The sequence below is a fragment of the Humulus lupulus genome, chromosome 1 (assembly GCF_963169125.1).
Source record: "Humulus lupulus chromosome 1, drHumLupu1.1, whole genome shotgun sequence".
In the NCBI taxonomy this organism is placed as follows: Eukaryota; Viridiplantae; Streptophyta; class Magnoliopsida; order Rosales; family Cannabaceae; genus Humulus; species Humulus lupulus.
The window spans coordinates 170658213-170677657 of record NC_084793.1 but is presented as its reverse complement, the minus strand read 5'-3'; the positions used below and the strand labels follow the sequence as shown (position 1 = coordinate 170677657).

The following is a 19445-nucleotide window of genomic DNA, read 5'->3' as shown; positions in this document are numbered from 1 at the left end:
AACCAAAGGACTCGGGTAGCGAGTCAAATTTCCGGTTCACCGTTCACCGTAACTGTTCTGGGGTAACCAGGGCGTTACACCGGTTGCAAAAATGACTACTGTTCGTACACTTATTGCAGTTGCATCTGTTCGTCAGTGGAATATAACTCAAATGGATGTTAAGAATGCTTTCTTGAATGGTGATTTGAATGAAGAAGTTTACATGGTGCCTCCCCCTGGTGTTCCTCATAATCATGGAGAAGTTTGCAAGCTTAAGAAAGCTTAATATGGTCTCAAACAGGCTCCTCGAGCATGGTTTGAGAAGTTTTCTATTATTATCATCTCTCTTGGATTTTTCCCAAGTGATCATGACACAACTCTCTTTGTCAAGTGTATCACTGCAGGCCGTATTTTTCTTTCTTTATATGTTGATGATATGATTAATACTGGTGAATGTGTTGATGGAATTGCAATGTTAAAGTCTGAATTAGCTCGTCAGCTTGAAGTTGGGTTCTCTGCGATACTTTTTGGGTATTGAAGTTGTTTTCTCTCCAAAATGTTATCTTCTCTCTCAGTCAAAATACACTACTGAAATTCTTAAGCGACTTACTGATACTAAAATCGTTGACACTCCTTGTGAGCTCAATGTTCAGTATTCTCCTTCTGATGGTACAGCCTTGGAAGATCCCACCTTATATCGCACCATTGTTGGTAGTTTGGTCTACCTCACTATTACTCGTCCAAACATTGCACATGTTGTTCATATTGTTAGTCAGTTTGTGTCTTCTCCTACTATTGTTCATTGGGTAGTTGCTCTTCGTATTTTGAGGTATCTTCGAGGTACTATCTTCCAAAATTTGTTATTTCCATCTACTTCTTCCTTGGAGCTACGGGCATATTCTGATGCTGATCATGGTCGTGATCCCACAGATCATAAGTCAGTTACTAGTTTCTGTATCTTTTTGGGTGATTCTCTTATTTTTTGGAAGAGTAAGAAACAAATTGTGGTCTCTCAATCTTCTACTGAAACAGAATATCGTGCTATGTCATCAACAACCAAAGAGATTGTTTGTTTACGCTGGTTACTTGCAGATATGGGTGTTGTTCTTTCTCATATCACTCCTATGTATTGTGATAACCAAAGTGCTATCCAGATTGCTCACAACTCAGTCTTTCATGAGCGCACCAAACACATTGAGATCGATTGTCATTTTACTTGTCACCACCTAAAACATGACACCATTGCTTTGCCTTTTGTTCCTTCCAATTTGCAGATTGCAGACTTCTTCACCAAGTCACATCCTATTTCATGCTTTTGCTTTCTAGTTGGAAAACTCTCAATGGTTCTTGCTAAAGCATCGTGAGTTTGAGAGGGTGTTAAAGTAAAATTTAATAGCTTATAATGCTTGTTTAGACTTTCTATTTGTAAGGGTTATTTTAGTCTTTTTCATATTATGACTTTAGTATAAATAGTATTTTTTTCTATTATTGTATTAACCCTAATTTACAACTTTTCTTCTCTTCATCTCTTTGTCTTCTCACTTCTTGTTGAATATTTCACATCTTAAAGCAGAATCTTACTATCCAACTGACTTACGAATTGAGCAACCCATGACACCACTACTACTACTCCAAAGCTTATGACTTCGTCTACCGACAAAGCCAAGCCACCAATCGCCTTCATTCCTCAAACAAAATAAGTCTTGTCAATTATTGAGTAACGCTAGACACTCAAATTGTACTTTTTACACACTAATTAATTTTAACCTGTAGTCCCACCTAAAATTATCTACCGTTAAAATTAAATACAAAGTGTGTGCAACTTGATTGTATTAATCATTACTCATAATTATTAATTACTTTTTTATTTGTATTTTATAAATATAGAAACATTTGTTTACATAGCTATATTTTCTTCTTCTCTAAACTTCTTTTCTTGTCTTTAAAGAGACACTCGTATTAATCTCATGATTAGTCTCTAGGTTACTTTCGGTTATTTCTTTCTCAATTAATATCTTCAACTATCGATATCGAGAATATTTCGTTACATGTATGTGCACATATATGTATGCAAAAAATTTATCAAGTTTAACTAATTTATGAGTGCAAATGTTTGTAAGTTCAAAAAGGGATCCTTGAAATTTGACATAAATTAGTACAAACCTAAATTTCCTGTGTATAGATATTTGGAGACAAATAAGAATAATTCGTGGCTATAAAGCGGAAGAGCAAACAAAACATGACAATATACAGGAAAAAAGCAAATATTTTGCTCCTAATCTTTGTCTGACTGCCTATTTATATTTCCAATGTTTTATGTGAAGAATTAGTACAAACTCTGTATTACAATTACTAGGAATTCATATTAATTAAGATGCCAGACTTGCACGTGAAAAGTTATATGCTTGAGACTTCCATGAGCAATTGCAGAATTGAATACATACATTCCTATATTTAGGACAAGCAATAATATTAAAACCTGAGACATAAAAGACAGAATCTCCTCAAGTATTACTTACTGAATTTGTCTGGTGAAAAATTAGAGAGGCATAAATAAGTTCATTCCACGCATCAGGAACTCCCGGAAGACACCAATGGCTGCAGTCTTGCCGCCTTTTTGAGACCCTCTTCCCCGCAGTTGAATTCTTGCCATAGATTGATGGATGACCATCCTTACGGAAGTTCGTCAAGCTTGTAACGTTTAGTAGTTTTACAGGTACACGCATGTCTTTGATCACTTCTTCAGTAATTTTCATTTTCAAAGGATAGCTATCAAGAATAGCTCCATTAAAGGCAGGCTGAGTTTCCCCATTACAGGACCCTCCTGAATCCCAATCTCCACCTCTGCAATCATTAATTGTTTATTGATTAAAGCAAAATTATTCATAGCATGCTCTGTTACATAGAATGTCTGATGAAGGAATAAAACGCTATCTGAAGTTGGATGGCGAAAACTTACCTGAAATGAGCAGTAGAGTATCCACGATAGAAGACCAATTGCTTCTCTGGCTTAACATTTTTATCGATCCACTTAGCCCAGGTCTTCATGGACCTTCTGTAGGCTTCAACAGCATCCAATTGTGGATATACAAAATCTCCCTCCCTATAGTAGTTTTTCCTGTATAAAGGTAACTAACATCTTAGAGTTCTCACCATAAGAGATTTTTCTTTTTTTCCCACTTAGGCAGTGACTGAACTGTGCACATCTGCTAAGTAACTGTATGACAACATACCAAACTACAATCCAAATAATGTTTATGGTTTCTTAAGAACGTTTAAACAGTTTGTTAGTCTAAGATTCATTTTATTATAAGTGCAATGACAGCATAGAAAAGTGTTTTCCAAAATTAAAAGAATTTTTTAAAAATAAATTTCACATTGCAAAGAACACACCAGAAAATATACCATACTGAATTGGGGAAACAATGTTGATAGATAAGGGTTGCAGACATACCCTCTAGCAGTCTTCCCATGAGTCCACCAGTGGCCAGTATTGAAGACAAGTATGTCAGCCCGCTTCCAACGAGAAGATGACTTGTCTATTCGATCTATTGAAAGAGTTGGATTTGAACTTCCCTGACCATTCACACGGACTCCTTCCCTTACCAGAAAATGTGACCTCACAAAATCCACAGTACAGTTGTAGTCCTGCACGCAAGTTTGTCATAATAATGTTTGGCAGTCAGTAAAAGCTATGGAAACAAATTTGATAAATTCTAGTCACCTACATAACTAGTGAAAATTGAATAGATAAAATCTATTTGATAATGATAAGAGATATTTAAAGATTCTATATGAGGATTGTGTTTCAGGCAAGGCAATACAAGTTTAGTTAGGTTGCAAGAGTATGGAAACTTCCAGTTTCAAAAGACGTTTATCAAGCACATGCAAATTCAAAGCTCTCTCTACCATCTAAAGTGAACACCAGGAATTAATAGAAAAACGATGCAATAACATTTGCTAAAATAAAAACTAAAATAGTTCCATCATTTATTAGATGAATATGTCAGTAACATTACTCTATTGCAAATAACAAAAAAAGAGTATTTGGTTGGTTAAAGTATGTGTCTCAATATATTTATTTATTTTTAAGAGACATTTGTGAGGACTTAAACCTTGGTCAACTACACTTATTCCCCCTACCAAACCAGTTCATCTAGCCCCAGAATTAAAAAAGATGAGCCAGAAGTTGATTCATTCATTTGTAACATATTAAAACTTGCATTTGCAAGACGCTTAACCGAGGCTTATTTAAAAAAACCAGAAGTTTGCTTCAGGCATTATACAGTCTTGTGGGGTAACAATTGGGAGTGAAATGTTCTCTCTTGAGAATATGAGCAATACCAGTGGATGCATAGAATGCAAAATAGGCTATTGCTGGATTATTTAATGTATGATGTTCAGTGGAATTAGAGATTTATGGTAAAATTTAAGGGTTTATGATGCTTGGAAAGATGGTATATGGATTAAACTGGACAAATATTCAAAAGCAGGATTCAGTGATAAGTTGGTGTAATCACAGGAGACATTACAGATTAATTAGCTATGACTTTATCTAATTGGCAAGAAATATATCGATAAGATAAGAGAATTCATTATCCTAAAATGAAGTAACTTTTAATAAAATAATTGTGTTTCTGAGGCAGTGAACACACTCGTCCTAAACTCATTGGTTTTTGCAAGAATACCAGGAGAACAATAAACTGTATTTTTCACATATTCCACTCTTCTTACATATTATAGGCTCCCAAATAAAGACAAGTAAACTACAGAAGTTAGAAAATTGAAACCTACTTTTCTGAGAAAACTCTAGATGCCATTTACTTGTAGTCTTATCTTATGTATGTCAACAAATTATGAAGATTGATAACATTTTTTACTGTCATTATCTTAAAGACCCAACGTAACTACTAGTAGATCAAATAACTAATCACTGCCTAATTAGAGAGCTGTACATAAATACAACTCGTGGCAACAAGCCTGCCTATAACATTACTTTGCCTGTTAAGTAGTTTGGCATTTTACCTTGCTTATTCAGTGAGCTTCTTGCTTGCCAACATCACACATGCATCAACGCACGCATAAATATAAAGGGAAAATTGTTCTTAAAATGTTGGGCAACAAATAGATTTTGTCTGACTGATAAGCCACCACTGACATATGTGTACACACGCAGGGCCAGGGGAGGTAACAGTAGGGAAGCAGCAGGGAATAATCTGTAGTTGGTTAGAATTTGTTATGAGAGTGACTCTAGTGTGTGAGAGGGTACACGGTACCATTTTATGGAACATTATAAGTAGGGAGAGTGAGTCAGTAAGTGTGTGTGTAGAATTTGATAGGGTGTAACCCTTTGTGGGAGAGATCTAGGCTCTCGAATTCCTAGCTATTCAATACAGAAACTCACAAATCCTGCTTCTATATCTCTGTTATACTAACCTTGGTGTAGGTGCATTCTACCAAAGTGGTATCAGAGACATCGATCTTTATGGGGCCAAAGAGGGATTCACAGTTAGAGATTGTGGAGGAGAGGTTGGAGGTAGTTCAAGCCGAATTCACCAAAGGCTTGGCTGAAGTCCGATCCGAATTTCAGCAACTACCCAAGGAGATTGAGTTCCTCAAATTTGAAGTCCAACGGTTACCAACAATCGAGACGAAGATGGACTTCTTGCTCACTCATCTAGCTCAGCTTCTACCACCCTCGGCGAAGGCTGCAACTGGTTCGACGGCGACAAGTATGGATCGACAGCAACGAGCAGTGGAAGGGGAGGTATCGCCTGTTCTGAACCCGATTTCTCCTGCGATTTCGGGACCACAAGCTTCGGATCCCACTCGACCACAGCCCACGGTTTCGCCAGGATCGCATTTCACAGCACAAACTTATGGCCATGACTATCGTCCTCCTCGGATGGAGCTTCCGTTATTTTCAGGCAATAACCCAGAAGGATGGATTTACAGAGCAGAAAGATATTTTCTCTTGACTAGATTGACTGAACCCCAGATGTTAAAGGCGGCTGTTGTTGGATTGGAGGGAGATGCACTCACATGGTTCCAGTGGGAGAACCAGAGAAGGCCGATCACGTCGTGGGCTAGTCTGAAGCATCAATTGCTTCTTTGTTTCCGAGCTGTGCACATCGGAACAGTGTCGGAGGAGTTCATGTCGGTGGTCCAAACTACCACCGTGCGAGATTACAGGCGGAGATGGGAAGCTTTGGCATCACGTGTACCAGACGTACCTGAACATATATTAGAAGGGAGTTTTGTGAAGGGGCTCAAGGAAGACATAAGAGGGGCCTTACACATTTTGCAGCCAACGAGCTTGGCCCAAATCATGGAAACGACCCAAAGGGTGGAAGAGGGCCACCAGCTCTTTGCTACGAGCCAAGGACCTAGGGTTTCAATCTCTAGACCCAATCTCAACCCGATTACTCCATTTCGAGCACTGATGAACCCATTCATCGCTAAATCAAATTCCCCGAGTTCCCCAGCATCGTCGACTTCAACAGTCAGTGCTACGCCGGCAACATCGAAGAGCTCACGGCCACCATCTATTTGCAGGTTGACGGAGGCAGAGTATCAAGACAAAAAGACCCGAGGAGTATGTTTCGAGTGCGACAAAAAATTCCATCGGGGCACGAATGCGACCAAAAATTTCTCCAAGTGATGTTGACTATGGATGAAGAGGAACCAAGTTCACCTTCCGAATCACCTCCTCCCACACCGGATTCCGAAGAAATGATGGTTTCGGAGGAAACTTTAGCTACACTATCCTTGAATTCCTTGGTTGGAATATCCTCTGCTCATACAATGAAATTAGCCGACCATATTGGACAGCACCCAGTCACAGTACTCATTGACAGCTAAGGCTACTCATATTTTCTTTCAATGGAGATAGTAACAGCTGCTGGGATTTAGATCACACCAACTACTTGTTATGGGATTCTATTGGGCACAGGGGGCAAGGTACGGAGCTACTCATAATTTTCTTTCAATGGAGGTAGTAACAGCTACTGGGATTCAGATCACACCAACTACTTGTTATGGGATTCTATTGGGCACAGGGGGCAAGGTACGGACCGAAGGCATATGTGCTCAAGTTGAACTGGATTTGGGAGCTCTGAGAGTGGTGACTGATTTTTTACCACTAGAGTTAGGAGGGGCAGATGTCATATTGGGCATCAAATGGTTGGAGACATTGGGGAATATGCAAGTTAATTGGCGAACCTTGGTAATGAGATTTGAGATGGCTGGTGCTTGGGTAACGTTACAAGGAGACCCGAGCCTTTGTAAATCTCTAATATCGCTCAAAGCAATGATTCACACAGTTGAACATGAAGGGGTGGGATTTTGGGTCCAATTGGGAGCTTTGAAGACATTGGAAGTCGAGGAACAGCAAGCTATCCCACTGCCTGTGACAGACCTCCTGCGTCATTTTGAGTTAGTGTTTGCCATGCCAACCGGATTACCACCAAGTCGAACTCGAGAGCACTCAATTACATTGAAGGAAGGTGTGGGACCAATCTCCGTGAGGCCGTATAGATATGCTCAAGTACATAAAGATGAAATCGAGAGGCTGGTTGTTGAGATGGTTGTTGAGATGAAGCAGGCTGGGACCATTAGACCAAGTACAAGCCCTTTCTCTAGTCTCGTGTGTTGGTCAAGAAAAAAGATGGCAGCTAGAGATTTTGTGTGGACTACCGAGCTTTGAATAGGGAGACCATAGCTGATAAGTTTCCTATCCCCGTCATTGATGAGTTGTTGGATGAGTTACACAGTGCTACGGTGTTTTCCAAGCTCGATTTAAAGTCAGGGTATCATCAAATTCGGGTGGCAGCAAAGGACGTGGAGAAGACAGCCTTCCGCACACATGAGGGGCACTACAAGTTTCTAGTAATGTCGTTTGGTCTCACTAAAGCGTTGGCCACTTTCCAAGGGTTAATGAACGAGGTTTCGGGAGTTCTTACGCAAGTTTGTCTTGATATTCTTTGACGACATACTTGTGTATAGCGCATCTTTGGAAGAACATGTATATCATCTAGAATTGGTGTTGGAACGTATAAGGTAGCAGTGTTTGTATGCAAATAAAAAGAAATGTCTATTTGCCCAATCTAGTGTGGAGTATCTTGGGCACATCATTTCGGCCACGGGGGTTGCAGCGGACCCGAAAAAAATTGAAGCTATGCATCGTGGCCCATTCCAAAGTCTTTGAAGGAGATGAGAGGGTTCTTAGGCCTCACGGGCTATCATAGAAAATTTGTGCGAGGCTATGGGCATATATGGCAAGACCACTCACGGACCAGCTGAAAAAAGATGCTTTTGGATGGAACCCCGCAGCACAAGAGGCATTTATACAGCTCAAAGAAGCCATGTGTTCAGTCCCTCTTTTAGCACTTCCTGATTTTGCAGCTCCTTTTATTGTGGAAGCGGATGCCTCGAGGTCGGGCCTTGGTGCTGTGTTGATGCAAAACCAGCGGCCTATTGCTTTTTACAGCCAAGTATTGTCTTCCCAAGCACGCACCAAGTCAGTTTATGAGTGAGAGTTGATGGAAATTGTTTTGGCAGTTCAAAAATGGCGTCCATACTTGTTGGGACGGAAGTTTATGGTGCGTACCGATCAGCAAAGCCTGAAATACCTGCTGGAACAGAGATTGGTTGCGACGGAGCATCAAAAATAGCTAACAAAATTGTTGGGCTATGACTTTGAGATTCAATATCGACCCGGGTTAGAGAATAAAGCTGCGAATGCATTATCAAGGATGCACAGTGAAGTTTCTTTAGCTGCCATCTCCATCCCTAGTGTTTTGTCTATACCAGATTTAAAGGCACACATAGCTTTGGACCCAACCTTATTTAAGGTGATTGAGGAGTTGAAAAAGGGAAATGATTGTGGGGGATACTTGCAGGTTCAAGGATGTTTGAAGTTTCGGGGGCGTTTGGTTTTACCGTCTACATCACCATTTATACCACTACTATTGCAAGAGTATCACAGTGGAAATATGGGGGGACATTCTGGAGTTTTTAAGACATTCCAGCGAATGACAGCAAACTTGTATTGGGCGGGAATGCGCAAAGATGTTCAGAAATTTGTGGCTGAATGTGGAGTATGTCAACAAAACAAGTATGTTGCTCAGTCGCCCGCAGGATTGCTTCAGCCACTGCCTATTCCAGACCAGGTTTGGGAAGATATATCACTAGATTTCATTGAGGGATTACCCATTTTGAATGGATTTGACCCCATATTAGTGGTGGTGGATCGTTTGAGCAAGTATGGGCACTTTGTTCCCCTTCAGCACCCTTTCACAGCCACCACAGTAGCCACGGTTTTCGTTAGAGAGATTGTCAAGCTCCATGGGGTTCCTCGCTCTATTGTGTCTGACAGAGACAATTTTTCTCAGCCTCTTTTGGAAGGAACTTTTTCTTTTGCAGGGGGCAATGTTGAAGCAAAGCACGACCTACCATCCACAAACCGATGGTCAAACCGAGGTGGTAAATCGATGCTTGGAAACATATCTTCGTTGTTTTGTGAGCTCTAAGCCGAATCAATGGTCGAAGTGGTTGCCATGGGTGGAATATTGGTATAATACGGCTTTCCATTCAGCGGCTAGGATGACACCTTTTAAGGCCTTGTATGGTCGAGATCCTCCGCCCCTTATTCGTTTTGAACCAGCTAGCACTCGGGCGTCCGCGGTAGAGCAGACTCTACAGTCTAGAGATGACATACTTGGGCAGTTGAAACAGAATCTTCAGCGTGCTCAACAAAAAATGAAAGCTCAAGCAGATAAAAAGAGAAGGGATGTTTAGTTTAAGGTAGGGGAACTCGTGTATGTCAAACTACGCCCTTATAGACAGCGAACAGTGGCCAAACGCCTTAATGAGAAGCTGGCACCTCGTTTTTTTGGTCCTTTTCCCATCACAGCCAGAGTAGGAATGGCAACATATCGGCTTCAGCTTCCCCCAGATGCGTCTATCCACCCAATTTTTCATGTGTCGATGCTCAAGGTGGCCCTTGGACCAAATCAGCAAGCTACAAAGCTCCCCCCAGGCCTAACTGCAGAGTTGGAATGGACATTGGAGCCCGAAGAGATGTTGGAGGTTCGACCAGGCACACAGAAGGCAGCCCCACAGGCATTAATTAAGTGGGCTAACCTTCCTGAGTTTGAGGCGACATAGGAGGATTTTCAGGTCATTCAAGAGCAGTTTCCTCACTTTCACCTTGAGGACAAGGTGAGACTTCGAGCGGGCGGTATTGATAAGCCACCACTGACATATGTGTACACACGCAGGGCCAGGGGAGGTAACAGTAGGGAAGCAGCAGGGAATAATCTGTAGTTGGTTAGAATTTGTTACGAGAGTGACTCTAGTGTGTGAGAGGGTACACGGTACCATTTTATGGAACATTATAAGTAGGGAGAGTGAGTCAGTAAGTGTGTGTAGAATTTGGTAGGGTGTAACCCTTTGTGGGAGAGATCTAGGCTCTCGAATTCCTAGCTATTCAATACAGAAACTCACAAATTCTGCTTCTATATCTTTGTTATACTAACCTTGGTGCTGGTGCATTCTACCACATAAACTTATTTAAGCCAACAAAGCCAAGAGGCGCTACCTATATACTTGTTATCTTTCCTCTCATCTCAACAAGTCTTAAAAACAAGGGTATGTATTTGCAGCTAAATTCTAAGATATTTAAAACACAATCAAATATAGCCAAGCGTTGTCAAGTGCACTTGCAACGATAATTACCTTTACAAAATCATAATGAATAATTTTGAAGAACCAATTCTATGTTCAAGTCTTCAAGACAAAGTTGCATGAAAGCAATTTGAATTACAATATAAGAAGATAAGAAGAATAAGAAAACAACACATAAAACCCTTCTAGTAAAGTTTATAGGATTCTCTTGTCTTGAACTTGGATTGTAGTGATCAAAAACAATATATGTTGGAAGAAATAAATAAAGATACCTCAAATTTGAATACGTAGTAACCTCTTCCCTTTGTTATTTTATGGCCATTAACTTCATACATTCTGCTCTTATTTTGGAGACCCTCGCGAAGGAGGCATAGGATAGACTCAAATTGGTTTCTGTTCACAGAATCTCCAACCAGCAATAGCTTTTTACCCCTTATTCTCACCAAGAAGTCTGTTGCATTGAACCTACAAGTAAAAAGTGATGCAGAGAAGAAATATAAATCCACAGAATGTGATTAGTTATAAAGTTTTCTAGACAGATTTGATAGAGTTTATAACAAAATACAGAAAATTATCCTAAATAATGCTACAACAGCAAAAGGAAAAGAGTCAAAAGAGGCAGTTAGTCATGATTGCTCCTAGATTTAAGAACAACTAAAACCCTAAGACATTATTGCCGCTCTCATTAACAAATTGGACTAGCAAAAAATAACTATTAAAGAAAACCTTGATACTCAATAGCTACAAAATTGAAAGCCTGGTGAAAGGTTTGAGGCACGTGCACCAATGATGAACTTGTTACCTGTATATTAGTTTTTATGTCCTAAAATTGCTGAACTTCGTGTGTTCAGGATCTCAAATAATGTCAATAGTTTCTTTATATATGTTTGAATTGCTCTGCACACATGCAAGACCAACGAATATGATGCAAATCATTTTTTTTATCTTATTCCATTTAAGTTGGTAAGCAAACTTGGTGCAGTATGTGATGCATTCATCCTTTAGATTCTATTTTTATTTCCTTACATTGTCTATTTTCTAGTTTAGTTAATTGTGTAATTAGTTATTATCTTAGCTGGAATAATCTGTACTATTTAATCCCTTGAGGATTCACTAATGAGTGTCATTCAGTTAATGTCTAAAATACAGAAATCTCTCTCAATTTTTCTTATTTATTTTCGCTCTCCTTTTCTCTCTTCTCTTCGTACATCTATCTACCTAAGAATACAAATATTTTCATTTTGAGGTGTTTATATACAATATGTATGTTGACTGATTTTTTCTTTAACTTACACGGAGTAATAAATGAAGAGTTGTTTAGTGTGTAAAATCCCAAGTAGAATCTTTGTTGTGAATAATGAACTAAAGATAAAGAAATAAATGTGGTAATAAATAAAAAAGACATGGGTTTATAGTGGTTTGGCCCCAAAAAGATAATCTACATCCATTTTAGTCAGTAGTATTTATGATGAACTTTTAACTAGCAATAACAGTTACACTCACTCTAGTCAGTAGTATTTATGATGAACTTTTAACTAGCAATAATAGTTACACTGAGTTATGATTCTGTTCTTGAGGTAGTTACAACAATGGAGAGTGGGAGCTCTCTAGGAGATGCACAGTTACTGACTCAATGATCAACACCTTTTACATTTTGATTTGCAATATTTATAGCCGCGGAGATGGGAAGAGGTGACGGTTCTTGATCTGGCTAATTTTTGTGACACTCGGAAGAAGGTCAAGTTTCTCTACCCTCCAAAAATGACAATCCTATCCTTTGCATGAAGAGGTTGGGTGCACATTTTGGTGCTGAAGAAGGCTCGAGTGGCGAGGGACACTAACGAGCAGCGACGATCACTGGTGACCGGCGAGGGTCACCAGCGGCGAGGAGCCCCTCTGTCCTCGAGTTCGGCGACAGCCCAATGTGAATGGCGACAGACCCCAAGCGGCTTAGGGTCGATTGACTCGTGCAATAGACTCTAGTTGATGAAATCTGTTTCTGCCTAAGTGTTGAGGCAGTGATGAGGATCACTCTCTTGGTGAGCAACGATAATTGCAGTGTCTTGTCACTTCACCACTTGTTTTAACACATCATCAACTATGCGGGCCACCTCATGGCAATACCACAATGGGTATAACAATGTATATACATACAAACATCACTAGTTTTGTGATCTCTAGATTTGCAGGATATGGACCACGCGACTCATTGATCATAATAATTTTGACTTTCTTATGTTATTGCACTTTAAGTTAGTCAAATGAAGTATTCCTATCACTTTTAATAGGTTCTTATTGAGGCAGTCATGCACTATAGCAGAAAGTAGTATACTGAAAATCCTAGTTCAAGACTTGTAATAACGCACCAGAGAAGTAACAAGCAAGTACCATTGTTGAAACAAGAGTTCATATCTATGTTATAATGCTCATAAATCCCATAGTTTCTAGTCCATATCCATACCCATCAAAACTTTCATGTGAGAACATTATTAAGCAACCTAAGTTGCAGTTTCCATAAATCTTACAAAAATATTACAGAAATAAATATATATTAGCTACACTACACATTTTTCATGACTGGCACCAATTCCATACTCAAAATTTTGAAGTGAGAGTGAAACAGTAGGCGCAGAAGCCAAAGATCTTACTCATACATGTATAATCAATACTAAGCCTAATTAAGACGCGCGTGAATCTTCTTATAAAATTATTCGGCCTCTTATCCTTTGCCTGTAATTACAGTTACCATTCAGCTCATTATCAACCTCAAACTAATTCATCAACTCAACTATTTTAATAATTTCATGTTCAGAACTATCTCCAATTAAATCATCAAAGAAACTCAACTCACTCCGAACATATCCCTAGTTAAAGAATACATATAGAATATGTGAGTTCAGTACACCTGCTCATTCTCAGTATGTAAATGTCATGTTACATTTCTGTCCCTTCATTGTTTTGCTCAGATAAAACTGCTATTTAAACTTGATGAAAGACAGGATCTTCTTCTTGTTGACTCTCCCACAGCTTTGACGCTATATTAAAGACTATAAAAGTTTTTCATACTTTGATCAGAAAAATCTTGAGGTAATGTTATATATTAATATCAATAAAAATCAAAGCTATCTGAGAAGCTGCATTATTCTTTTGTGACCAACAACTAGCAACAGCTTTTTTACATGTTTGCAATTTATATGTTCATCGCAGCCAAGACAAGGAATAGATTTTTCTTTCCTTTTGGTTCTAAGTAATTTAGGCTCTGAAGACTTTTAAGAATTTTTCAATGAGTACAAATGATTCGATCAAGTACTCCATGTTATTAACGCTTACTTGATAAAGTTTGTTTTCCAAATATAAAGTTGGGAAAAAATGTTAGAATATAATCAACTTGTGTCAATATAATAACCGGATACCGAGTCTGGGGATTAACTAACCAGAACTCAATTTGCAATCCCAAGACAGTGGATCATCAACAGCTTAGATTTGCCAAAGATGATTTTGTTGACATTTAGTCTTTCTTTGCTCATAGTTATCTAGGTTAGGATATACTTAACTAGGAGAAATTTCTTGGGTTCTCATAACTAAGTTCTTTCAAACCTTATTTTGAAATTGAAGTATGCATTCTTTTCATCTTAATGCTCCTCGTATCACATTGTGCTAATTGGTTTGTTCGGCAACTAATAAACCAAAACTTTTGTTAGCATACAATGTAGGAAGTTTTTCAACTACTCACTTTAGCAATATCCTTCCTAATATTGAATAGCGACAGATTTTATATCAATGAAAGCATAATGCATGCATTGACCAGGACACAGGGTATCTATTTATTAAGGGCCAAGGAATTACCACAATGCAACGGATTACAAAAGAATCATTACTATAATATCCAACAAGGGCAAGAAAGCCAATACTATATCCACTACAAATCGAAGAAGGAAATGAAAATAAACTTTTGGAGTAAAAGAGTTACCTGGGAAGATTACAGGCGTGTGGCTTCCACCGCCATTTAAGATAGTCAGAATCACTTCTTCCGTTAGATTGGCAATCAAAAGCCTCATCAACATAAGGGCAGGACCCTGGCCTGTAAATAGGATATTCCTCATCTTTCACCCAAGTCCCCGAATACAAATCACACTTGTTTTCCGTTCTTTCAAAACTAGGAGGTGGGCCTTTACCATTTTTATCTGAAAGCTCTCCATTGATGATCTTAGCACCAAAATCATCAGAAACTCTTTTATTAGAAAGTGGGTCTTTATCATTTTTATCTGAAACCTCGCCATTGCTGATTTTAGCACCAATCTCATCAGAAACTACATTAGTAGGGAGCCGGTCTCCGTCCTTTTTATCTGAAAGCTCCTCCTTGATTATTTTAGGATCAGTTTCCTCAGAAACTCCATTAACAGGAGGTGAGCCTTCATAGTTTTTATCTGAAAGCTCGACATTGATGATTTTAGCGTCAATTTCGATATCTACGGGGTCGGGTTCAGATTTAGGAGAAATGGATTCTTCGATCGGAAAGGAGAGGTGAGAAGAAGAAGAAGAAGAAGAAGGGGTTTGGGAAAAGAAATCTCGGTAGAGAGAGATTGAAACAGCGGGGTCGAGAGTTCGTTTAGTGAAGAGAAAAATGCTTAAAAGGAAGAAGAAGAAGAGGAAGGTAAGAGAAGTAATTGTGTAATAACGATACTTTGGATTGGGAGATGAAAATGTTGAAGTCGATGTTGTTCCCATCTGGTTTCGAAGTCAGCGAAGAATTATGTTGTTTCTTTCACATGTCGGTTTTAACGTTTTTCAGTATAGAATCTTCATCGATTCACATGAGATCTAACTAGAGCTACATTTTGTGGCAATGTTCCCTGCGTTCGTGCACATAACACTCCCTCTGTGCCAAGGAACGTAATAAAATACCATTTTGGTATGCTAATTTTAAACATGTAAAAAATATGACTTTTTATAATTATGACCGTTGTTATCTCTCTATGTGGTACAACTTCTCACTCAAATTCTCTCAATTTCTCTTCCTTTCTCTATTACCACGACACCACCACCACCATCTCCGTAGGATAGCATAGCACACCACCTCCATCTCCCAACAGAAGCATAGCACACCACCTCTTCACGATGTCACTGTCATTAACGTCTCCACCACCATTGAAGTCCCACCTCCTACCACCATTGAAGCTATTTCATCATTTTTTTTTTAATTTTTAATAATGATAAATCTCATCCAAAACTTAAATCAAAATAAAGATTCACTTAAGAAGCTAATTTATTGATTTGGAACACTTATGTACAAGATTTTTTTATTTTGTTTGTATTTTTTTATCAAATCTAAAACTTAAAAATTTGCAAAAAAAAAAACGATGTTTAACAATGACTAGCAATGCATTAACGATGCAATTGCAACGGAGCCTTAACAACATGGTTTTTAGGCCAAAATTGTAACGTCCCGCTTTTGCGCTCTATGTGCTTACGTACCCATATTATGTGTGTTTACTTAAAAAAAGATTTACCTGATGACGTGGTAAAAATAACATACACATGGGATGCACGTAACCGTTTAAGTAAGTATGATTTGTTCGACCATCGACCAGAAGATAATTCACTCAGCAGATGATATATTTTATGGGCGACCAGCCTAGTCGCAGCATTTCAGATATTCTCTATGGATATGTAATGTCGCATTTATGTAATAATTGTGATTTCTATTTTAATTTAGATACACTTGTATTAAATGTAATTAAGGTCCATCGGCCCATGAAGAACTCTTTGAGCCTATAAATAAGACTCAATGGGCTCAAGGGAGGGGACTTTTTTCTTTTCAGAATTTTGAGAGAGAACTATAGTGTTTTTATCCGCCAAATTTGTATTAATCTCCAAACTTGTGAAACTCGTGAACCCTAGTTCATTGATCACAACTTTTAGGATTCTACATCAATAAGAACACAAAGTGGACGCAGGAGGTTATTACCATTTCTTGGGGTCGAACCACTATAAATCTTTGTTGTCATTTATCTTTTTATCTTGAATTCATCTTGTTCCTATCGTTTTACTTGACTACGTGTCGTTGACCAAATCAAGGGTCAACATTTTGGTGCTTTCATTGAGAACTGAACTCAAGACCTCCAAGAAGATCAAATGGCGAAAACAGCTAGGAAGACTAGACAAACCTCTGGTATTGCACCAACCCAACCTCCTCCGCAAAATGTGGCTGAGGATGAGCCACAAGTGGAATTGGAAGAGGAGGAAATGGATTATGAGACTTTGAGGACGACTCTAATTGTGTTACAGGAGGAATTAGCCAATCTAAGGACTAATCAAGAAAATGTGGTTCAAACGATAGTGTTGCAGCAGAGAGAGATTGATAGGTAACGCCAAGAATTGAATGAACGGCAAGCCGACATGGACCGTCGGCAGAGGACGCCACTGTCACTCTGGAGGCAGCTGTTTAGTTGGCCCGAGGACAGCTTGCACCGGCTTCCCGACTGGATCAACCACCTAGTACTGCAACAAGGTCCACATTCAGATCATCCCCAACATCACCACACTCCGCCTCAACCGGCAAACCCTCAGAGATCGGAGCAACCCCCTGCTGCTCAACAGGATAGGCTGTTTCAGGATCTTGAGCAACAACCACCCTCTCGCACTGGTCGAGATAATCCCCAGCAGCAAAGGTAGAATAGGGTCGGGCAGCCTCCTTGAAGCCCTAGACACCAGATTGCTGAGGAGCCAAACCCACCGAGCAGGGGGCAGCATCCTTCTGCAAGCAGAAGGCAGGTTGAATCAGGCTCTGCGGTCAGGGGTCCCCCACGACATAATAATGCCCGGGGACTGTAATGCCTCGGATTCCCTATTATGGTTAATGGCTGGATCAGTAGGCCGGGAGGGCCATAACTGTTTAATTATGTCATTAAATGTGTTTATGCATGTTTATGAGAATTATATTATAATATGATGTTAAATGCATGCATGTGAGTCCACACTTGTTTACAGGGGTGTTTTGGTAATTTGGCCCGTTGAGGGTATAATTGAATATTTGTTTGCATGCTTATGCTATATTGTGAGACCACATTATAATGTGGATTGGTTCGAGTATTTCGACATGAGACGATCTTTAAACATGATTTATCGGTTTGGTCATAACAGGTTTGAGCTCGGGGCTCGGGGTGAGTCTCGGGGTGATATTAATGATTATAGCATTACCGGGGATTTTAGGGTAACAGGATATGAATTATTGGTGTTTGAGGATATTGAGATTAGCGGGTATTGGGAAGTGTTAATTATAATTAACGGGCTAAGCAAAAAGTACCAATTTTACCCCTAGAATGGTTTTAGAGGCTTAAGATGAAACAAGGGTAATTTGGTCATTTTAGGGGTGGATATATGTGACTTAAGTGGCTGTATAAGGTGGTAGATTAAACAGAACAAAAACAGGGGTTGTCTTCTCCCTTCCCGTACATCATTCTTCCCTATATTTCCTTTGGTGTTCTTAAGCTCTAGGAGAGGTTTTAAGCTAGGAAACTCAAAGGCTGGGTTGGTGGCTTGATTCAGCTTGTAAGGGAGGTCCAAAACCGGTTTCAAGGTGAGTTTTAGCCTTTGGTTTCAGGTGTTGCTCTGTTTTCATTTTAGTTTTCAATTCATGGTTTTGATGTGGGAAGTGTGAATCAAAGGGGGTTTTTGTGTTGTTTTGATTGGGGTTTGATGAGGGTGAGCTATGGGTGTTATTTGGGGGTTTAATTGAGTGTTTGGAGGAGGTTTGGAGTTGGTTCGAAGGGTTAGTTCCAAGGGAAAACGCAGGGGAGAGTTTGCTAGTGCGTGCTGGTTTCTTGGCTGGTTTGCGTAATGAGCCGCGGCCTGTCTATGGTGTGCCGCGGCCTGTGATGGCTTAAAAGGTGAAAATGGCTCTGTCAGGAGGGTGAGTCGCGGCCCATCAGGGCAGATTTAGCCAAAAAGCTGTTTTTAGCTTGGGAATTCAAACCTTAGGCCTCGGGGTTGAACCTAGTACCTAGTTGAGTTATGTTTGATGTCCCGGAGGTTAGATCTTGGTTTGGGAACCCTCAGTTATCATTTTTATTGATGAATCCTATATTTTGGTTATGACCAGGTGACCGTCAAGGAATTTAAAGGTTGATCGTTCTCAGGGGTCGTTCATATAATAATTCTCACTCGAACTAGAGGTAAGAAAACGGTGTATGAATACAGTTGCACCCTGTATAAGTATATGACATGCGGTTTGATATTGGAGCATGTTGGTTGATATATGTGGATGTGGATTGCATATTAAATGCTGATGTACGCTGATTACCTGTTTAAGACACTGACTAGTCAGGGACCGACTCTAAAGTCAAGAATCACGCATTGAATGGCTCTATGGCATTAATGCTAGACCGACCCTAGGGTCGAAGAACTTATAAGTGCTTGCCTGGTCTATGACCAGATGACTATAGCCAAGGTATATGACCCCGGTGACCGTTTGTCACGTGGCTAAGGGACGTTGTCCATAGCTTCGACTCTAGAGTCGTGAGGAAGGTTATGATGGTGACCAATCACCATGCACCTGTCCTGAACAAACTTATGAAAGAATCACTTATCCGTTAAGCCCTGGTGACCCTATCGTCACATGGCTAGAGGGAGCGATGCTCATTATTGTGACTTTTGGCTATTGTCACCTACTTGTTTGACTGATAGTCCTGAATGGTTATTATGATCGTTGTTGATATTATATCATGCTATATTGTGTTTTCTTGCTGGGCCTTGGCTCATGGGTGCTTTGTGGTGCAGGT

The 19445-nt window shown here is 39.6% G+C and overlaps 1 protein-coding gene across 1 annotated transcript; it reads right to left on the bottom strand.

Moving 5' to 3' along the window:
• Positions 1 to 2227: 2227 nt before the first annotated feature.
• Positions 2228 to 15562, bottom strand: LOC133800393 (protein trichome birefringence-like 5). The gene is made up of 5 exons (XM_062238351.1): positions 14636 to 15562; positions 10938 to 11130; positions 3434 to 3627; positions 2939 to 3097; positions 2228 to 2823 (listed from the first exon to the last, which is right to left on the bottom strand). Exons 1-5 carry the CDS (start codon positions 15391 to 15393, stop codon positions 2484 to 2486), a joined length of 1644 nt encoding a protein of 547 aa, XP_062094335.1. The 5' UTR covers positions 15394 to 15562; the 3' UTR covers positions 2228 to 2483.
• Between the last annotated feature and the right edge of the window lie 3883 nt (positions 15563 to 19445).